Source organism: Scyliorhinus canicula, chromosome 8, assembly GCF_902713615.1.
Source record: "Scyliorhinus canicula chromosome 8, sScyCan1.1, whole genome shotgun sequence".
NCBI lineage: Eukaryota > Metazoa > Chordata > Chondrichthyes > Carcharhiniformes > Scyliorhinidae > Scyliorhinus > Scyliorhinus canicula.
In genome coordinates, this window is record NC_052153.1 from 21,298,295 (window position 1) to 21,319,034 (window position 20,740).

General features: G+C 47.7%; 1 protein-coding gene across 1 annotated transcript in view; it reads right to left on the reverse strand.

Annotated features, from left to right (window-relative positions):
* LOC119970152 (endoplasmic reticulum metallopeptidase 1) overlaps positions 1 to 20,740 on the reverse strand; it is a 45,779-nt gene that overhangs the window by 19,863 nt on the left and 5,176 nt on the right. The window contains exons 3-7 of the mRNA XM_038804249.1: positions 19,871 to 19,998; positions 19,658 to 19,763; positions 3,923 to 4,069; positions 2,799 to 2,891; positions 85 to 297 (exon numbers count right to left, since the gene is read on the reverse strand). Of these exons, the coding sequence (XP_038660177.1) occupies positions 85 to 297; positions 2,799 to 2,891; positions 3,923 to 4,069; positions 19,658 to 19,763; positions 19,871 to 19,998 (687 nt within the window). The remainder of the gene's footprint in view (positions 1 to 84; positions 298 to 2,798; positions 2,892 to 3,922; positions 4,070 to 19,657; positions 19,764 to 19,870; positions 19,999 to 20,740) is intronic.

The following is a 20,740-nucleotide window of genomic DNA, read 5'->3' on the forward strand; positions in this document are numbered from 1 at the left end:
GTGTTACTACAGTTTGTTAAAGGACTAATATATTTAGGACTAAAAATTACCACGGCAAAAAACAGTTAGGAATTTGAGACTTGCCTCGATTTATCGACATTGAGAATTTTTTTCCTAAGTAGACAACAGCTGCCACAGCTACCAAATAGTTTATTATAGCACCAATCCGCTGTGGGTAGGCCACAACAAACAATCCAAGAACATCAAAAAATATCATGGTCCCATGGCGATACTGTGTTGAGTCAGCTAGCTCCTCAGATGTTGCCAAGTACTGCAGTACAGCCAGGATATTGTCACCTACAAATACCATAAAACAGTTTAGAATAATAGCTTAAAAACTGTTTCAATTACCTACTTCCACTTTCTAATTCTTTGTGTATTTAGTGAATAAACAAATATGGTGGCGGAACCACTCCCTGACATGGGGCTGTTTAGCTCACTGGGCTAAATCGCTGGCTTTGAAAGCAGACCAAGGCAGGCCAGCAGCACGGTTCGATTCCCGTAACAGCCTCCCCGAACAGGCGCCGGAATGTGGCGACTAGGGGCTTTTCACAGTAACTTCATTTGAAGCCTACTCGTGACAATAAGTGATTTTCATTTCATTTCATTTCAAGATGAAGAACAAATTCTAACATAATTCGAAGCAGATTTCTGTAAATTGACATGAACTCAATGGGGAGAGCTGGTGCAAGAGGTTTAACTGTGTACAAGTTTTATTGGACTGACAGTTTATCCATTCCTTGAGAATTGATAGCTTCTTGGAACACATTGTCAGCGACTGCGCTGAGGCCTGACCCTCTAATGCATTGAAGAGGTTTGCTGAATGGGGTAAAAAAGTCTGTCACATAAAAAGGTAACGATTTTCATAGGTAACACTATAAAGGGAATTCCACTGTATTTGTGTTTACTTATTGGTCCTGGATTTCATCGCACCTCCCAGGCGATTTAGTGTGGTTATGGGCAAAGGAGGTGGAAAGAAGTGTTTAGCCATGATGGAGCAGCCAATGGTGGGGAAGGCTTGATAAACCATCTGGTCTTTTCCTGCCTGTCATTTTCATATGCTTACATATCCAAGACATCTTGTTTACACCTGCATCAACATCAGTGTTTTAAAAGCCGCCAAAGAAAACAAACATTTGCAACAAGATCTCCTGCAGAGGACCCATTTTTCTGAGCAGTCCCTGTTACCGACTGGAACAATTTGGATATAACAGTGGATTATTCTCACATGTAAAAACTGGTGAGCTTCACTGATGAAAGTTCTTTTTTTTTAACTGCTAGCCATCTTGAACCCACGTTAGTAAGTTGTTGTTTAAAAACAAGATTAAGTTTACCATGTCACTACAATTTTATAACAATATCCTAAACAAGTACACCTGGCCAGACGTGTCTCAATTGCAGATATTTTGTCATGGAAGAATGACTGGCTGGGAGCCAGGAGGTTCAATGCATTTTCTGGCTATCCTTCAACTTCTGAAATGAGGCACCTGGGACCAAACCCAACTCAAACTGATAAGCTTGTGACTGTGAAGTCTCAAACAACTCAATAGAATAGAAGGGCACGGACAAACTGTTGAGGCAGAATAAAGAAGCTTTATAATACATGTATTCCATGTGCTTGGGGGAAAAATAGGAATAAAAATGTTTAATCACCTAGCAAGGTACACATCTAGAGCACAGAAGAACAGTACATTGAATACTTGGGGGAAATTTAGAAATTAAAAATAAGAAGGATTTTGTAACCTTGAGTAATGTGTTGAATTATTTCCTCATGTCACAAAAACGCTACTTCTGTTAAGTAAAGCATTAGTGCCATGAAATAAAAGTCTTTATTTTTTAACCTTTACAAGCAGGCTTACGTTAACACTGCAATGAAGTTACTGTGAAAATCCCCTAGTCTCCACACTCCGCCAGCTGTTCTGAAACACCAATTCACCTAACAGCACGTCTTTCGGGACTGTGGGAGGTAACAGGAGCACCTGGAGGAAACCCACCCAGACACAGGGAGAACGTGCAGACACCGCACAGACAGTGACCCAGCGGGAATCAACCCTGGCACTGTGAAGCAACATGCTAACCACTGTGCTACCACTCAGTGATTGTGAAAATACTATAATCGATGTTGCACGATTTAATGATATATTCCACAGAGAATTATCAGTGAATATTAAGTTCTTTTTTGCACTATTTACAATTAACAGAAATGTTTTTAAATCTACAGCATTGGAAAATCGGTAGAGGCTTCAGTTAGGAACAAACTACTAGGGAAGAATTTCCCAGTAAAAAAAAGTTTAGGATGGAAAAAGGGTCACCATTTGAAAGGAAACAAATTCTCCACAGGTAACTAGAAGCATACATTTAATCACCAAAATGGTAATAGAATTGATGTTCTCTTTTTATTTTAAATCTACACACAGCTTATTAAGGCATGAATCCAGAATCTGTGATGGAAGCACAATCCACAACAGCTTTTTAAAAATAATAGGATAAATATTTGATTTTTGAAAGGGGCAATAAATCAGGGCAAAGGTGATGAGCACTTGAGCTGATGTAATATCTATGGTTCTAAATTAAGCTAATCCATGTTTACACTTGTAAGGAATTAATTGAATTCAACAGTCCACAATAGTAAAAAAGTGCCCAAAGGCATAACCACATCAATTAAAATTGATGGCTCGATTAATTTGCTTTCACAGTCATAGGACTTACACATTTTGAAGAATTTGGTTCCAAAACAAACATACACATTATTATTAGAACAAGAAGCACTTTGTGTACAGAGAAAAAAGGCTACCGACCAGCCCTCTTAATGGAGTCCAGAGGAATTCGATCTGCTGTGTCATACTTTGTGTGATAAATATAACCATTTTCAATGAAAGCCAAGTCTATTCCTGAAAAAGAATACATATCATAAGATGTTCCCAGGCAAATTAGTGACAGAAAATTTTGTATCATCTCTGTGTTGAAAAAAAAACATCAGAAAACACAGAAACCCATTAAGAGCACAACCTCAATTATCTGCACCTGCATTGTCTACTAGAACTTTTAATGGAATCCAGTTTTTGTGGACAGCACAGTGGGGGTACTTTTACAGATTAACTTCGAAGTGTTCAGGTAGCTGTTTTCAAGTCGCAGATGAGAGCAGATGCCATAGCACATTGGTGAATAGGGAAAACCTGAATCCTCATTTCAGTGATGAAAGCTCCAAGACCGTTCCAGAAAGACAAGCATAGGTAACACTCATTGCAATCTGACGGAATGAAAGCAGCAGTAAAAACAAAATGAACAGTAGAACCTCAATTATCATCTACTTACAAAGTGCATCAGTGGGGAGGAAGTGAAGTAACCCTCCATTACAATACGCATTAAAGTTCCAGCATATTCTTCCAAGATTGATTTGGTGCTAAAACCCTGTGTTCTTTTGAAGAACTGGTCAATAAAGAAACATTTTCCACAGTTCTGGGCAACTTATTTGGCCGAAAGTAGTTAAAAATGGCAAACATCATGTTTTTTCTTAATATTGCAAGTCGTGTATCATCAGCGTATAGAGGGCGGGCAATCGAATTGAACTGGCAATGCCTTCTTTGGATAGTGAACATAAGGTGCACAATAGGCTCCCCAGCACCGACACAGCCATCTCAATTAATTTACTCCCTCCAGGAGATGCCAAAACTTCCAATTGGAATGGCTCAGATTAGGAATTAGGAAAGCCTGTGCCTTTCTATTTCCTGACATTCTGCATCAGTGCACTAATGTGAACTGCCGCCCAACAGATTCCTCGAAGCAATGTTAAGCATTGAAGTTAAATGTTTTTTTTAAACATTGAAAAATAAGCATTTCTGGAAATTGAATATTTTAAGGAATTCAGGACTACCTGGTGTGAACTGCAATCAATTTACTTAAAATTAAATCAATAAAGTACCTGGAATGTTGCCATAGTCCCGATAGATTCGAAAATCTGTGTCAGAGGGAATGATGCCACTCTGAAATACTTCCTGCCCAACAACGGATGCAAAAGGATGTTTAGCTGCACGAACGTACGCCTGAACCAGCCAGGGATTTTCAGGACCTTGAGGAGGTAAAAAGCAGATCTTTAAGATCACCGGGCAAATGGAACGCTCATTCCAGCTAGTGAACTGGAGCAAATTGCTCCACAGTGTGTGTTTCAGGCCTGGGCAGCTAATTCACACTGCTAGGTCCAAAGCTCAGCCTTACTTGGTAAGGTGTGGAGGGCTGTGAATGTCGTTGATAGTGTTATATCATGAAGTCAAAGTTCTAACCTCAAAACACAGCACTGAGCAGGCAGTCAATACAAGGTAAATTGAAAAAAAAATGTTCTTTTTATTATTAACCTCCGAACAAAGGGGCAGCAGGTTGGCTCAGTGGTTAGCACTGCTGCCTCATGGAACTGAGGACCCAGGTTCAGTCTCGGCCCCGGGTCACTGTCAGTGTGGAGTTTGCACGTTCTCCCTGTGTATGCATGGGTCTCACTCCCAGAACCCAAAGCTGTGGAGGGTAGGTATATTGGCCACATTAAATTGGCACTTAATTAAAAATAGAAATAAACAAACAACTACATTTTTTAGAAGCCTCCGAACAAAAAATTTGGCAAAAGTGTTCACTTTTCTTGCTGGCTCAGCACCCCTTTCTACTCTACCCTCAGATGAGAGATGAGCTTATTGAAACAGAAGATTGTGAGGGGCTCGACAGGCTAGATGCTTCTTCTCAATAAATCAGTAACTAGTGGGCACAATTTGAAAATAAAGAGTCTCCCATTTAAAACAGAGGTGGGGAGGAACTTCTCTCAAGAGGGCCATTAGCATTTGGAATACTCTTCCCCAAAGAGCATTGAATACCGGGTCATTGAATATATTTGGGGCTGAGTTAGGCAGCTTATTTGATTTACAAGGGAGTCAAGAGTTATGGGGGGGAAGGCAAGCAGCAAAGTGGTAGTACGGCCATAATCAGGTCAGCCACCATCTTATTGAGCAGCAGAGCAGGCTCAAGGTGATGGACAGCCTACTCCTGCTCCCATTTGTTACCTTCCTACGTTCTAACTTGTGACAGCTACATTCAGTTAAGCGAAGGGGCTAGAATTGCTCTCCTTGGAGCAAAAGAGGTCAAGTGGAGATAAAAACAGAAAATGTTGGAAATACTCAGCAGATGCGGCAAAGTAACAGGTCAGTGACCCTGGGTGCAGAGGAGATTTGCAGAGGTGGTCAAAATCATGAATTATTTTGCTGGAATAAGAAGGAGAAACTGTTTCCAGTGGGAAAAGGGTTTGAGGGCACAGATTTAAAGTGATTAGCAAAGAATTAGAGGTGATATGTAAAAACCTTTAAGAAAAAAAAAGTATGTTCTGATGATCTGCAATCATATTCAGTTGTAACTTTCAAAATGAAATTGTGTAAATGGGTGAAGGGAATGGGCCAATTGGATAGCTCTATGGAAGGGAACAATGAGCCACAATGCCTCTTAGTGCTGTATCACTCTGGGAAGTTCTTAATCCATCAAGTTTGAAGGTGGGAGGATCGATGTGGTGGGAGGCTTCAGATTTTCGATAACAACTTTGCTTGATCGGTGCATGAACACAGCTGATGGCAATTTGTGGATTTTTAATATTTTTCCATTCTATTCAATTACACTAATTTTCCAGCAGGCACCTCTCAAAAAAAAGAGCAAATTCACGTGTCTGTGAGGGTTTCCTCCCACAAGTCCCGAAAGAGTGCTTGTTAGGTGGATTGGACATTCTGAATTTTCCCTCAATCTACCCGGAGTGTGGCGACTCGGGTATTTTCACAGTAAATTCATTGCAGTGTTAATGTAAGCCTACTTGTGACACTAATAAAGATTATTATTATACAACTAGTACAGTTCAAGCTCGACATTCATCTGAAGAACATCATTCAATATCATAGCTGCCCAATGTGCTCAGTTAATTTGGTAACTGGATAGAACTTGGTCTGTAGACAATGTTTTATGTTGGAATGTGAACATTTACACTACAAGCGTCTGATCAAAGCAATCTCACTTCACGTGAATGCCAGAATTTTGTAGAAATCCAGACTTGGGCCCCAATCTGACAGTCAATAAAACACCCCAGAGGCATGCGAGTAACCAATGAGATGCATTTTGAGGAACTTTTATTTTAAAAATAGAATGACAGTGAGGGGTTCAGGGAGGGAATTCCACAAAGTAAGACCCACAAAGCTGAACGTCCGGCTACCAATTTAGAGATGAAGACGGAAGGGGGTGCACAAGAGGCCAGAGTCTGGGGGATGTGGGGGGGCTGCTGGTGCTACAGGAGGTTCTGGAGCCAGAATGGGATGAAGTCACGGAGGGATTTATAAACCAAAACAAAAAACAGTAAATTTAAGGTGACCAGGACATGAGGCCATGTGTTAGCGTGACTGAGTGAGAGAATGCACTGACTTAAATGCAAAGAGAGCATGTGCAGCCAGGTTTGGGATAATGGAAATTTTATGGAAGGCAGAACCCAGGAAGTCAATGCAAAAAGAGCATTTGTGTCGTCGAGATCAGAGGTGACCCACGCACATACACGGCTTTTAATGCAACAGAAGAAGATGTGGCTCATCAAAAACCGTAAAAGAAAAGCACTCACAATGCAGAATCAGCAAATGGATGCAGCACAAAGCCAGTGTTCTCAGTAAAGCGGACGAGAGATTAGTTATTCTACTACAGTTACACTAGGCTTTCCAACATCCATCAGAGCGCTGACTGGGCATTAAAATTATTGCTCGGCACTCAAACAGGTTTTTTTTATATAAAGCACACCCTTAAAACGCAGGTGTGCACCAAGTACCTGTACTGGGAGAAATCTAAAGCCTGCCAAAAATACATACTGCAGCATAAAAAACAAAAGCATACTTGCTCAGTTAGCCCAAGTTGCCACATCTCCTGACACTGCTTTCATATATGAATATTCGCAATAGCACCACCAGATCGTACAGATTGCTGCAAATCAAAGGTAAACCTGCCTAAAGCAAATCAAGAAACACCAGTAAATATATATTTTTTTTAAATCTTCTCAGCCACCAGGTAAAGAGAATTCTGTTTTGCCTTCAAGTTGCTGCCAGCTGCTCAAGATCCAGCCATTGTGAGCGGTGAACATTGTTCCCTGATGACATAAAAGCAGCTTAAAGCATACAGGCAGTTGGAAGGTGGTACAGTATCTGCCTTTCGTTTGCAAACTCCCCCCTCTCGGCACCACCTCCACCACCTACACTCGGGAGGCAAAAACAACTCAACCTGCATCAGGTACTGAGCAACCTTCCTAAATAAGACATGGATCCCTAGTGAAAACACAACGCAAACAAGCCAACCCACATCTCATTGGGAGTTAACATCCGACTAACTCAGTTAGTGACACAAAGACGCCCAGCTGTGGCAGATTTAGAGGGATAACACACTGCCCCATGTTATAAAAAACCTAGCTCACTGTTCATAGCGGTACGAGCTCAGCAGCTGTTACTCCTGGGCAGTCAGGTCACGGAATGGAACCCTGGCTCAATACACTGTAACTTTTATTTTTTTGGTTTAGAGATACAGATGAACAGTCACAGGTGCCAATTAACTTTTAACAAAAGATATCAGGACTGGAGTGCGGAGGTGGCAAAGCGGCGGGCCCGGTTTAACCGGACGAAGGCGGTGCTGCACGCAAAGAGGATCAAGTTCGGAATGCTGCAGCCAGCGCGCTTGTGGGTCACCTACAAGGACCAGCACCATTACTTTGAGACCCCAGAGGAGGCATGGACTTTTGTTCGGGAGGAAAAGCTGGACCTGAACTAGAACTTGGGAACGCCGGCGGTCGAGGCCGCCCGAGTACCCTTGACTGATCAAGTGGCCCATGTCTTTCTTAGGCCAGGACGGAACTTGGTTAAAGTTGATGGATCGTTTGGTTTCTTTGAAACTTGTGTTATGGGGGGTTTGTTTGTTCCTTTTTGTGTGTCTCTTCCCGTTGCCAACTTCCCTTAATTATTGTTGTTGTAGGGGGGGCTTTTTTACTGTTTTTTGATCTGTTCTTTAAGGGTTATGGTTACTGTTCTGTTCGATGGAGGGTGATGGTTAAATACGTTATTATTGGGTAGTTATTTAGTTATGCAGGCATAGTTATGTATTTATGTATTTATTTGAGATTTGTTATTTATATTGTTATATTGTTAAGTTGGGGAGGCGGGACGGGGGGGGTGCAAGTTGGTTATGCGGGTTTTCTTTTTCTCTTTTTTCTTCCTCTCGTTTTAAGGGGGCTTTTTTATGGGCTTGGATGGGGACGGGGGTGGAATTGAAGATGGCGGGGTAGGGTGTGGCCGGGCGAAAGCGCGGGCTTTCCCCTGTTTCCCGCGCGCGGGACGGAGGAAGGGGGAGGAGAGAAGAGTGGGGTGTGGCCAGCAATGGCGGCTTTTCCCGCGCTGAAGCGGGGTCAGAGAGGGATGGCAAGGGGGGGGGGAGGCCCCTCCCCCCCCCCACATCGGGAGGAGTCGGAGTGTGGCAGGGGCAGCCGGGTCAGCGAAAATCAGCTGACTCTCGGGAGTACGATGGTGGATACACCGCGGCTAGGAGGGGTCCTAGCCGGGGGGGGGGGGGGGGGGGGGGGGGGGGGGGGTTAGGGGGGGATACCGGGTTGCTGCTGGAAAGGCCGAGGACGGGAAGGGAAGAACGGGAGGAGAGGGGGGGGGGGGCCATCGCCATGGGGAACGGGTCAGAAGGGGAGGGTCGACCCGGGGCGAACGGGGGACAGGACATGGCTAATAGACAGGGGAAAGGGACAGGTCGCTCCGCGACCCGGTTGGTTACTTGGAACGTGAGGGGGCTGAATGGGCCGGTCAAGAGAGCAAGGGTTTTTTTCACACCTAAAGGGACTGCAGGCGGATGTGGCAATGTTGCAGGAGACTCACTTGAGAGTAGTAGACCAGGTACGCCTGAGAAGGGGGTGGGTGGGACAGGTGTTCCACTCAGGCTTGGACGCAAAGAACCGGGGGGTGGCGATTTTGGTGGGAAAGAGGGTGTCGTTCGTGGCGGCGCAGGTGGTAGCAGATAAGGAGGGTAGGTACGTGATGGTGAAGGGTAGGCTGCAGGGAGAGAATGTGGTGCTGGTGAATGTGTATGCCCCGAATTGGGATGACGCGGGTTTTATGAGGCGCCTGTTGGGCCTCATTCCGGGTCTGGAGGCAGGGGGCCTGATCATGGGGGGGGACTTCAATACAGTGCTCGACCCTGGGCTGGACAGATCGAGTTCCAGGACGAATAGGAGGCCGGCAGCGGCAGAGGTGCTAAGGGGGTTCATGGAGCAGATGGGGGGGGTAGACCCTTGGAGATTTGGCAGGCCAAGGGCGAGGGAGTATTCTTTTTTCTCCCACGTCCACAGGGTGTACTCCAGAATAGACTTTTTTGTACTGAGCAGGGGGCTGATTTCGAGAGTGCAGGACACGGAGTACTCGGCCATTGCGATTTCGGACCATGCACCACACTGGGTAGAGGTAGAACTGGGGGAAGCACGGGACCAGCGCCCGTTGTGGCGCCTGGATGTGGGGCTGCTGGCGGACGATGAGGTGTGCGGAAGGGTCCGGAAGGGCATTGAGAGATATCTGGGCACGAACGACACGGGCGAGGTGAAGGTGGGGGTAGTCTGGGAGGCCCTGAAAGCAGTGATCAGAGGAGAGCTGATCTCCATAAGGGCACACAGAGAAAGGAAGGAGAGGCAGGAGAGGGAGAGACTGGTGGGGGAACTTATAGAAGTGGACAGGAGATATGCGGAGACACCAGAGGAGGGGCTGTTGAGGGAGCGGCGCAGTTTACAGGCCCAGTTTGACCTACTGACCACTAGGAAGGCGGAGACGCAATGGAGAAGGGCACAGGGCGCGGTCTATGAGTACGGGGAAAAGGCGAGCAGGATGCTAGCACACCAGCTGCGCAAGCGAGATGCAGCCAGAGAGATTGGGGGAGTGAGAGAGAAGGGAGGGAACGTAGTGCAGAAGGGGCAAGAGGTGAACGGGGTCTTCAGGGATTTCTACAGGGAATTGTACCGGTCTGAGCCGCCCAGGAGGAGGGGGGGAATGGAGAACTTCCTCGATAGATTGAGGTTCCCAAAGGTCCAGGAGGAACGGGTGGAGGGGCTGGGGGCGCCGATAGAGCTGCAGGAGCTAGTTAAAGGGATAGGCCAGATGCAGGCGGGGAAGGCGCCGGGGCCGGATGGGTTCCCGGTGGAATTTTATAAGAAGTATGTGGACTTGGTGGGTCCAGTGCTGGTGCGAGCCTTCAATGAGGCGCGAGAGGGGGGGGTTCTGCCCCCGACAATGTCACAGGCCCTGATCTCCTTGATCCTGAAGCGGGACAAAGACCCTGTACAGTGCGGGTCCTACAGGCCTATCTCCCTCTTGAATGTAGATGCCAAACTGTTGGCAAAGGTCCTGGCAACCAGAATAGAGGATTGTGTGCCAGGGGTAATCCATGAGGACCAGACGGGGTTCGTAAAGGGACGACAACTTAACACAAATGTCCGGAGACTGTTGAATGTGATTATGATGCCAGCAGTGGAGGGGGAGGCTGAGATAGTGGTAGCACTGGATGCGGAGAAGGCATTCGATAGGGTGGAGTGGGAATACCTGTGGGAGACGCTGGAACGGTTTGGGTTTGGGGAGGGATTTATCAAGTGGGTGAAGCTGCTGTATTCGGCCCCGATGGCGAGTGTGGTTACAAACGGGAGGAGGTCAGAGTATTTTGGGCTCCATCGAGGTACCAGGCAGGGATGCCCCCTATCCCCCTTACTATTTGCATTAGCGATCGAACCGTTGGCGATGGCACTGAGGGGTTCAGGGGGGTGGAGAGGACTGACAAGGGGAGGGGAGGAACATCGGGTATCACTCTATGCGGATGATTTGTTGTTATATGTGGCGGACCCGGAAGGGGGAATGCCGGAGGTAATGGAAATACTAGCGGAGTTTGGGGACTTTTCGGGATATAAATTAAATGTGGGTAAAAGTGAGGTCTTTGTGATACACCCGGGAGATCAGGGGGAGGGAATTGGGCGGCTCCCCTTTAAGAGAGCAGTAAAGAGCTTCAGGTACTTGGGGGTGCAGGTGGCAAGGAACTGGGGGACCCTCCACAAGCTGAACTTTTCAAGGCTGGTGGAGCAGATGGAGGAGGAGTTCAAGAGGTGGGACATGGTACCGCTGTCGCTAGCAGGGAGGGTGCAGTCAGTCAAAATGACGGTCCTCCCGAGGTTCTTGTTTCTGTTTCAGTGCTTGCCCATCTTTCTCCCCAGGGCCTTCTTCAAGAAGGTAACTAGCAGCATTATGGGCTATGTGTGGGCACATGGCACCCCTAGAGTGAGAAGGATTTTCTTGGAACGGAGTAGGGACAGGGGAGGATTAGCGCTACCCAATCTTTCCGGATACTACTGGGCGGCGAACGCATCGATGGTGCGCAAGTGGGTGATGGAGGGGGAGGGGGCAGCTTGGAAACGTATGGAGAGGGCGTCCTGCGGCAATACAAGCCTGGGGCGCTAGTAACGGCACCATGGCCGCTCCCCCCCACAAGGTATACCACGAGTCCGGTAGTGGCGGCCACCCTGAAAATCTGGGGGCAGTGGAGGCGACACAGGGGGGAAGTGGGGGGTCTGATGGCGGCGCCACTGAGAGGAAACCACAGATTTGTCCCGGGGAACACTGGCGGGGGATTCCAGAGCTGGCACAGGGCGGGCATCAGGCAACTGAGGGACATGTTCATAGAGGGGAGGTTTGCGAGCCTGGGAGAGCTGGAGGAGAAATTTGAGCTCCCCCCGGGGAACACGTTTAGATACCTGCAGGTGAAGGCATTTGCCAGACGACAGGTGGAAGGATTTCCCTTGCTTCCGGATAGAGGGGTGAGTGATAGGGTGCTGTCAGGGGTCTGGGTCGGAGAAGGGAAGGTCTCGGACATCTACAAAATAATGCAGGAGGTGGAGGAGGTATCGATAGAGGAGCTGAAAGACAAGTGGGAAGCGGAGCTGGGAGAGCAGATAGAAGATGGGACATGGGCGGATGCCTTAGAGAGGGTCAATTCGTCGTCGTCGTGCGCAAGGTTGGGCCTCATCCAATTTAAGGTGCTGCACAGAGCCCATATGACGGGGACTAGGATGAGTCGGTTCTTCGGGGGTGAGGACAGGTGTGTTAGGTGTTCGGGAAGCCCTGCGAACCATGTACATATGTTCTGGATGTGCCCGGCACTGGAAGAGTTCTGGGAGGGGGTGGCGGGGACGGTATCGAGAGTGGTGGGAACCAGGGTCAAACCAGGGTGGGGGCTAGCGATTTTTGGGGTTGGGGTGGAGCCAGGAGTACAGGAGGCAGGGGAGGCCGGAATATTGGCCTTTGCGTCCTTGGTAGCTCGGAGAAGGATCTTGATTCAGTGGAGGGACACAAGGCCACCAAGTGTTAACACCTGGTTAAACGACATGGCAAGCTTCATCCAATTGGAAAGAATCAAATTCGCCCTGAGAGGGTCGGTACAGGGGTTCTTCCGGCGGTGGCAGCCCTTCCTTGACTTTCTGGATCAGAGATAGGAACTGGAGGCCGAAACAGCAGCAACCCGGGGAGAAGGGGGGGGGGGGGGGGGGAAAGGGAGGGGGGGGGGATAGCAACGAAGGGAGCACGTCAGCGGGGGGGGTCGCGGGCAATGACTGCCCGAGGCCATCGGCAGAAAGGGGAAAAGGGTTTGGTTGCTAGACTGGTAGCGCGGGGGGGGGGGGGGGGGGGGGAGGAGGGCGTGGGGAGGATTTTCCAGGGGGGATTTGTTGTGGTATAATTTAAAATGTAGTAGGGGTAAATGTTTGTATCGAAAAATTTCAATAAAAATGATTTAAAAAAAAAAAAAAAAAACTTTTAACAAAAGAATAAAACATTTATTAAACATTAAAAGTTTGACTACAATTGCTTCTCGGCCTTTTGGCTAAGATGAGCGTGAGGTCAGGTGTAATGCCTGGATCTGGTATGTCTCTCTTGTAGGGACCATGAATTGGATTCAATTTGAATTGTTTTTTGCAGCAGACAAGGAGCTGGATTAGGGGTTTGCCCCGGTCCACACTCTGGCTTTGTAACTAAAGGAATTTAAAAAAGATTGACTACAATACTCTACTCCTTCATACCACTTGTATCATCTCAGTTATACACAAATTTTTTTTAAAGGATAACACAAATTACAAAGTGTATCTTATACTATCAGTAAGTACACAGTCCATGCAAGCCAACAGGCCAATAATGGTCAGACACACCACACTCTGAAACCAAGTGGCAACGCCACCCAATGCAACCGCTGTGGATTTCTCATCTAATCCCCATAAATACTACCTTGGCCAGATTCCAATTCTTTGTCCTGACTTTGCTCTTCCTGGGACTTCCCTTTCTTTAGCTTCTGGAACTTGCTTTCTGCCCCTTACTCCACAGTCCTGCCTCGCTGCTGGCAGTTTCTGTGAGAGCTGCTTTCTTCTCAGGTACCTGGTTCCAGCTGAACCACAAGTGCTTATGCTTTTCAGTGTAGGCCCCCAATTGCTAAGCAACAACCTAGTCTTACTTTAAACTCGGTTTTCACGGTATAAACCCTTTACAACACAGGCAACTTTGTATAACATTAAGCCAACTAAAGTTTTTTTTTTAAAATGTATTTATTCGAAGTTTTTCAATAATTTTGCAAAACACTCCGAAAAGGAAAATAATATAAAGAAAAAAAAAGGGCAACATGCCAACCAAACAGAACTTAACCCTCTAAACGATAAACAGTTTAACAAATTAACACCCAACTCAAAACAAAAATAGGGCAAGCACCCCTTTCAAAAAGGAAAAGAAATCAGCCCCCCCACAAAGTTGCTGCTGCTGTTGACCTCCACCTAATATTCCACAGGAAAGTCAAGGAACGGTTGCCACCGCCTGGAGAACCCCTGCAAGGCAAACTTAATCTTCTCCAACCTGAGAAACCCCGCCGTGTCGTTGACCCAAGCCTCTACGCTTGGGGGCTTTGCGTCCCTCCACATTAGCAAGAGCCTTCTCTGGGCTACCAAGGAGGTAAAGGCCAGAACTAGAACATAGAACAGTACAGCACAGAACAGGCCCTTCGGACCTCAATGTTGTGCCAAGCCATGATCACCCTACTCAAACCCACGTATCCACCCTATACCGTAACCCAACAACCCCCCACCCCCCTTAACCTTACTTTTTAGGACACTACGGGCAATTTAGCACGGCCAATCCACCTAACCCGCCCATCTTTGGACTGTGGGAGGAAACCGGAGCACCCGGAGGAAACCCACGCACACACGGGGAGGACGTGCAGACTCCGCACAGACAGTGACCCAGCCGGGAATCGAACCTGGGACCCTGGAGCTGTGAAGCATTTATGGTAACCACCATGCTGCCCTTCTTTCGACTCCTGCACTCCCGGATCATCTGATCCGCCAAATATCGCTATCCCCCATCTCGGTTTTACCCGAGTATCCAAGACCTTGGACATAACCTTTGCAAAGCCCTTCCAAAATTCCGCAAGCGCTGGGCACGCCCAGAACATAAGGGCGTGGTTTGCTGGGCTGCCCAAACACCTCACACATCTGTCCTCCACCCCGAAAAGTTTGCTCATCCTCGCCCCCGTCATATGCACCCTGTATACCACTTTAAACCTAATCAGGCCGAGCCTGGCACAAGATGAGGAGGAATTGACACTTCCCAGGGCGTCAGCCCACAGGCCCTCAGCTTGCTCCTCACCCAGCTCCTCTTCCCACTTGCCCTTCAGCTCCTCCACCAAGGCTTCCTCCACCTCCTGCAGCTCCTGGTATATCTCTTGAGATCTTACCCTCTCCGACCCACACGCCCGAGATCACCCTGTCCTGTATCCTTTGGGCAGGCAGCAGAGGGAATTCCCCTACCTGCTTCCTGACAAACACCCGAACCTGCATATACCTGAAGGCATTTCCCGGGGGTAACCCAAATTTCTCCTCCAGTGCCCTCAGTCTGGCAAAAGTCCCGTTAATGAATAAATCCCCCATCCTCCTAATTCCCGCCCGGTGCACGCTTTGGAACCCACCATCTATCCTGCCCGGAGCAAACCTATGGTTGCTTCGTATCGGCGACCAGACTGAGGCCCCCGTCTCCCCCCATGCCGTCTCCATTGCCCCCAAATCCTCAGCGTCACCGCCACCACCGGGCAAGTGGTATATCGCGTCGGCGGAAGCGGCAACGGTGCCGTCACCAGTGCCCCCAGGCTAGTACCTACACAAGACGCCGCCTCTAGTCTTTTCCATGCCGCTCCCTCTCCCTCCATTATCCATTTCCGAATCATCGACACGTTTGCTGCCCAGTAGTAGCTGCACAGATTCAGCAGCGCCAACCCATGTCCCACTTCCTAAAGTCCACCTCCATCTGGTCCACCAAACGTGCCAAATTGAGCTTATGCAAGACCCCCTCAACTCTTGGCCACATGGATACCTAAATACCGAAACCTCCTCTCCACCATCTAGAGCAGCAGCTCTTCCAACCTGTTTTTCCTGGCACCTCGTGTGCACCACAAAGAGCTAGCTCTTCCCAACATGGAGCTTATCATGTTCCCTGATTATCAGATTCCCTGCCTCCAGATCCGGGATCCGACTTAACATTCGCTTCATGAACCCCGCATCGTCCCAATTTGGGGCATATACATTCACCAACACCACCGGGGCCCCTGCAGCCTACCACTCACCATCACATAACGGCCCCCTTGATCCGCCACAATACCCACCGCCTCAAAAGTCACCCGCTTACTCACCAAGATTGCTATCCCCCTGTTCTTCGCGTCCAGCCCGGAGTGAAAGACCTGCCCCAACCATCCCTTCCTCAGCCTGGTCTGATCCGCAACTTTCAGGTGCGTCTCCTGTAACATGGCTACGTCTGCCTTCAGTTCCTTCAAGTGCGCAAATACCCGGGCCCTCTTGACCGGCCCATTTAGGCCTCTCACATTCCACATGATCAGCCGGATCGGGGGACTGCCGACTAGCCATCTCCTTTTTTAGGCCAGCCACGTGCACACGCCTCCCGCTCCTTCCAGCCCCCCAGGCGGAGGCTCCCCACCCAGACTCTCCCTCTAATCTCCAGCTCCCCCTCGGTCAGTACAGCAGCAACCCAGTTCCCCCCCCCCCCCCCCCCCCCCCACCCCCCCTCCTCCGGCCAAGCAATTGCTTACCCCCCCCGCTCCCCCCATTGCACTCCCGTAAGTGAGCTGACTCCTGCTGACCCCGGCCACTCCCGCCTCTGCCACCAATCCCCCCGTTGGATTCCCCCCAAAGTCCCCCCCTCCACTCTCCCTACAAACCGATATGGACTCCAATCCAGTACCGCCCTCCGCGTCAGGCCCCGTCCCCTCCCTTTCCATGGGAAAAGAAAACCCGCGCTCCCTGTCTAGGCCGACCCCTCCCTCTATGGCGCAGCTCCTTTCTCCTGCAACCTCGCCCCAATCCCCAGAGTCTCCAGCCCACTCTCCCCCCATCGAACGCGGGGAACAACCCCTCCCAAACACAGAAAAAACACAAATATCGTCCCATCCCACTCCCCAACATCCCCCAAAGCATGCTACAGACCACTAATTTGAGTCCAGCTTCTCATTTTTGATAAAGGTCCACGCCTCGTCCGGCGTATCAAAATAGTGGTGTCGGTCCTGATATGTGACCCATAGTCGCGCTGGCTGCAACAGCCTGAACTTCACCCCCTTTCCGTGGAGGCCTTGGCCCGATTGAATCCAGCCCTCTTCTTGGCCAGCTCTGCACTCCAGTCCTTGTAGATGCGGATTTCAGCATTCTCCCACCTGCTGCTCCGCTCCTTCTTCACCCATCTCAAGATACACTCCCTGTCGGTGAAACGGTGAAACCTCACCACCACAGCTCTCGGCGGCTCATTTGCCCTCGGTCTCCTTGCCAGGACTCTGTGCGCCCCATCCAGCTCCAAGGGCCTCGGGAAGGCTCCCGCGCCCAATAGCGTACTCAGCATCGTAGCTACATATGCCCCAGCATCCGACCCCTCCACATCTTCAGGGAGACCCAGAATCCACAAATTATTCCTCCTTGACCTGTTCTCCAGATCCTCGAACTTATCCTGCCATTTTTTTATGTAGCGCCTCGTGCCCCTCCACTTTCACCGCCAGGCCCAGGATCTCGTCCTCGTTAAGAGGCCTTCTGCTGCACTGCTTTAATCGCTGTCCCCTGCATCCTCTGGGTCCCTACCAGCCTTTCGATCGATGCCTTCACAGGGGCCAACATCTCCGCCTTCAATTCCGCAAAGCAGCTTCTCAGAAACTCTTGCTGCTCCCCGCGACCACTGAGCCCACGCTGCCTGGTCTCCGCCCGCCGCCATCTTGCTTTTTCGCGCCCGTTCTCCTCTCTTCTCTAATGCCACTTTTTTGACCGCACTGCTCCTGGTCCACTCCATACAGTGCTGGGGGAACCTCACTGCCGTCTTCCCACACCGGGAATCGTCGTCCAAGTGCCGCTGGGGCTCCTTAGAAGGGCCCAAAAGTCCGTTCACAGCGGGAGCTGCCGAACGTGCGACCTACCCAGGCATAGCCGCAACCGGAAGTCGCCAACTAAAGTTTTAACACTTTCTTACACAAGCACAAAATTTAATTTACTTAAAGCTATACCTCCACAACCTACCCCCACAAATAGAAATTATTTAAAATGATCTCCGTTTCCTGACAACAGCTATACTTTAGAGGTAAATTTTAATTCTGAGAAGATTAACTGTAGAAAATAGGATTAATGCAACTAAAGTAGTTAGGGCTCCATTCTGTTGACTATTGGGTTAACGGCTAAAAAAGGAAGATCATAAAGCAGCAGGTAGGATTACTTAGCTGGAGATTCGGAGACAAGCTGTCTACACTGCGTGCAAAGAAATTACGCCCAGAGTGTCATTTTATTTTGGGAGTTAGAGTTACAATTAATTTTAAAGCGACAATTACATTTTAAAGCACTCAGTGCGTCCTGGCAAGCCACTTGGTCATGGAAATGGGCAAAGCTTAAAGAAAGTTCTAATGTTTCAATTAACTTTATGTTTGCTGGGGTAGTGAGTGTTCAGCCGAGTGGAAAAGGACATAGCAAAAAGGTGCTGTTGTTCGATGACTCTGTGCAGTTAAGGCTCATGAGAAGTTCTGGAGAAGGTGGCAGAAATTCAATGGCTCCCTGCTGGAAAGGATAGAAGCACTGGGAGCCATTCATTGCTGATGAAGCTGGGGAGATTGGAGCGCGATAAAAATCAGGGGCAAGCCAGCCTAGTGAAGCTAACAAGATATTAAAAGCTGGAATTGCGTTTGCGAGTAGAGGTTGAAGTGCGAATTCAGAAATCTAGGGGAAAGGAGTCTCGGGAGAGGAGATTGAAACCTTGAAGAGGTATGCAGTCGTTGAGGAAGTCGGAGTTGGAGAAGCTTTAAGGGAATTCAGAGGCTCGATCCTAGAAATATGGAAAACTTGAGATCCCTTGTGAGGGAGACAATTTCAACAATCAGTTGACTCTGATGTCTGGGTGGGTTGCTCAGAAATCCATTAGATCTGTCTTGGTCAAATTTGTTGTTTATTGTAGAGTATGACGTATTCAGCTACAGTTTGTCTATTCATTCACATGTACCTCATATCCGTTAGAGCATAAGGTAGATCTTGTAAATTGTTAACTTTCTGGCCTTGTACAGTTAAGTTTATTTTTGTTGGTTGAAAACACATGAAATCTTGCGGCTTTATTCTCTCAGGAAGAGTCTTGAATCATAGATTTTGTAAACTTAAAACAAAAACATTACTAGATCCTAACTTGATGTGACCAAAACCTTAAGAGTCTGGTGTAGGATCATAACTCCCACCTCAGTCCAAAAACAGAAACTTATCTACGAAGGCCCCCTTTCACAGGTCAAAATAATTGCAATCAAACTGTAAATTGGAATAATGCCACGGTTAGATTTACGAAATGGGTGAATTTTGTTTATAGTAGATTATATTTACAGCAACTCACTGATGGGAAAAGATGCAATCTGCTCGTTACATGTGTCACGAAATGCAGACTCAAAGCCTCAAATTTCCTGCCCTTAATCAGCTGCTGAGGTTGAGGTAAGAAGTAGAAATAGGGAGATGCGAGGGCAGCACAGTGGCGCAGTGGTTAGCATTGCTGCCTCACGGCGCCGAGGTCCCAGGGTCGATCCCGGTTCTGGGTCACTGTCCGTGTGGAGTTTGCACATTCTCCCCGTGTTGGCGTGGGTTTCGCTCCCACAACCCAAAGATGTGCAGGATAGGTGGATTGGTCACGCTAAATTGCCCCTCAGGAAAAAAATGAATTGGGTACTCTAAATTTATTTAAAAAAAAGAAATAGTGAGATGTTGAGGCAAAACCATTGGGGGGGGGGGGGAGAGCACGAACAGCCACCAGCACAAATTAATGCAGGTCACCATCAGCTGTCTTTTGCTTACAGAACAGCATAGACTGGGAATAGAAATAAACCTAAAACAGAGATAAAGTAGACTACATGAATGAGGATTTAAAAACACAGTAGGAAGTTTTGAGATGCTGTCCTTGTCCATAATTTCCTTCATGATATTTCTAATTAAACAGAGCATACACACAGTAACTATTATAAAACAACCATAGCCTCGGCTGTTAACAAAACAGTGGGTTACCTGTCTGAAAAACAAGCTCCTTCCCTCCTACGCCAGCAGCTTCCAGGTTAATAAATGCCCTTATTAATTTAACCCAAGGGTGCTGTGTAATAAATCCATGGCTCGCCTGCCAAAACATAAAACAAGTACAGAATGGTGCAACGAAGGTTAGAAAGGATAATGCTGTTATTTTCGTGTCACTGACAATTCAACATATTAATGTTTAGAACTTACTTGCAAAATATTCTCTTCCGCTCCATTGAAAAGAAATATGACCGCATGCTGCAAGGGAGTTGATGAATTTGACAGCGCATTCAGAACTTCTAGCATAACTGCACAACTGACTGCATCATCACTGGCACCTGTCAAAAAACAAACAACTCTGCCAAATACAAATTAACATGTATTGGATAATTTGGATGAGAAGTATAAATGTCAGTGAAAAATCAAGACATCCTCTGTATTGGCAGGTATCAGAAGTTCGGGAGTGCCAATATCCATATTTCTTTTTCAATTAAAAGCAAACTAAACTTCTCACACAAAGAGCTCTAAAAGTAAACTTATATCAGCTCTTAAAGCCATTCTAATGCATGCTGCACAACTGCCTACATAGTTACAAAAGAAATCTAATGTAATCAGATCAGAAATCGGTTTAAGAGATTAATTTCTAAAGGGGCTCATTGCATCGCTTTTCTAATCTTCTGTTTGCATCCCATTATCTCTGAAGTATCGATCATGTCTCTTCCTATTTAAACTTTCAACCTTATTCATATCTATTTTATTAAGTATGTTTTCCTCGTGATTGTAATATCGCATCAACTTTACCAATTTGTCCAGGGAACCATATAGCACTACACACAAGCCAGATTGTTGTCAAGAGAAAACAAAACATGCGGTTTTCAGCTTCAAGTCGATAAACATCCCAAGATCCCTCCAGAGATTCTCCCCTCCACACCAAATTGTTCCATCTATGGTTTCACCTCCTCACACTGTGGCCCCCATTCCCTTGTACCAAAGTTCCACTACCCTCATCACTTGCAATCTATCTGTAACTGGCATTTCGGGAATACAGTCAACTGCAAATGCCCAGGTCTCTCTCTCGCA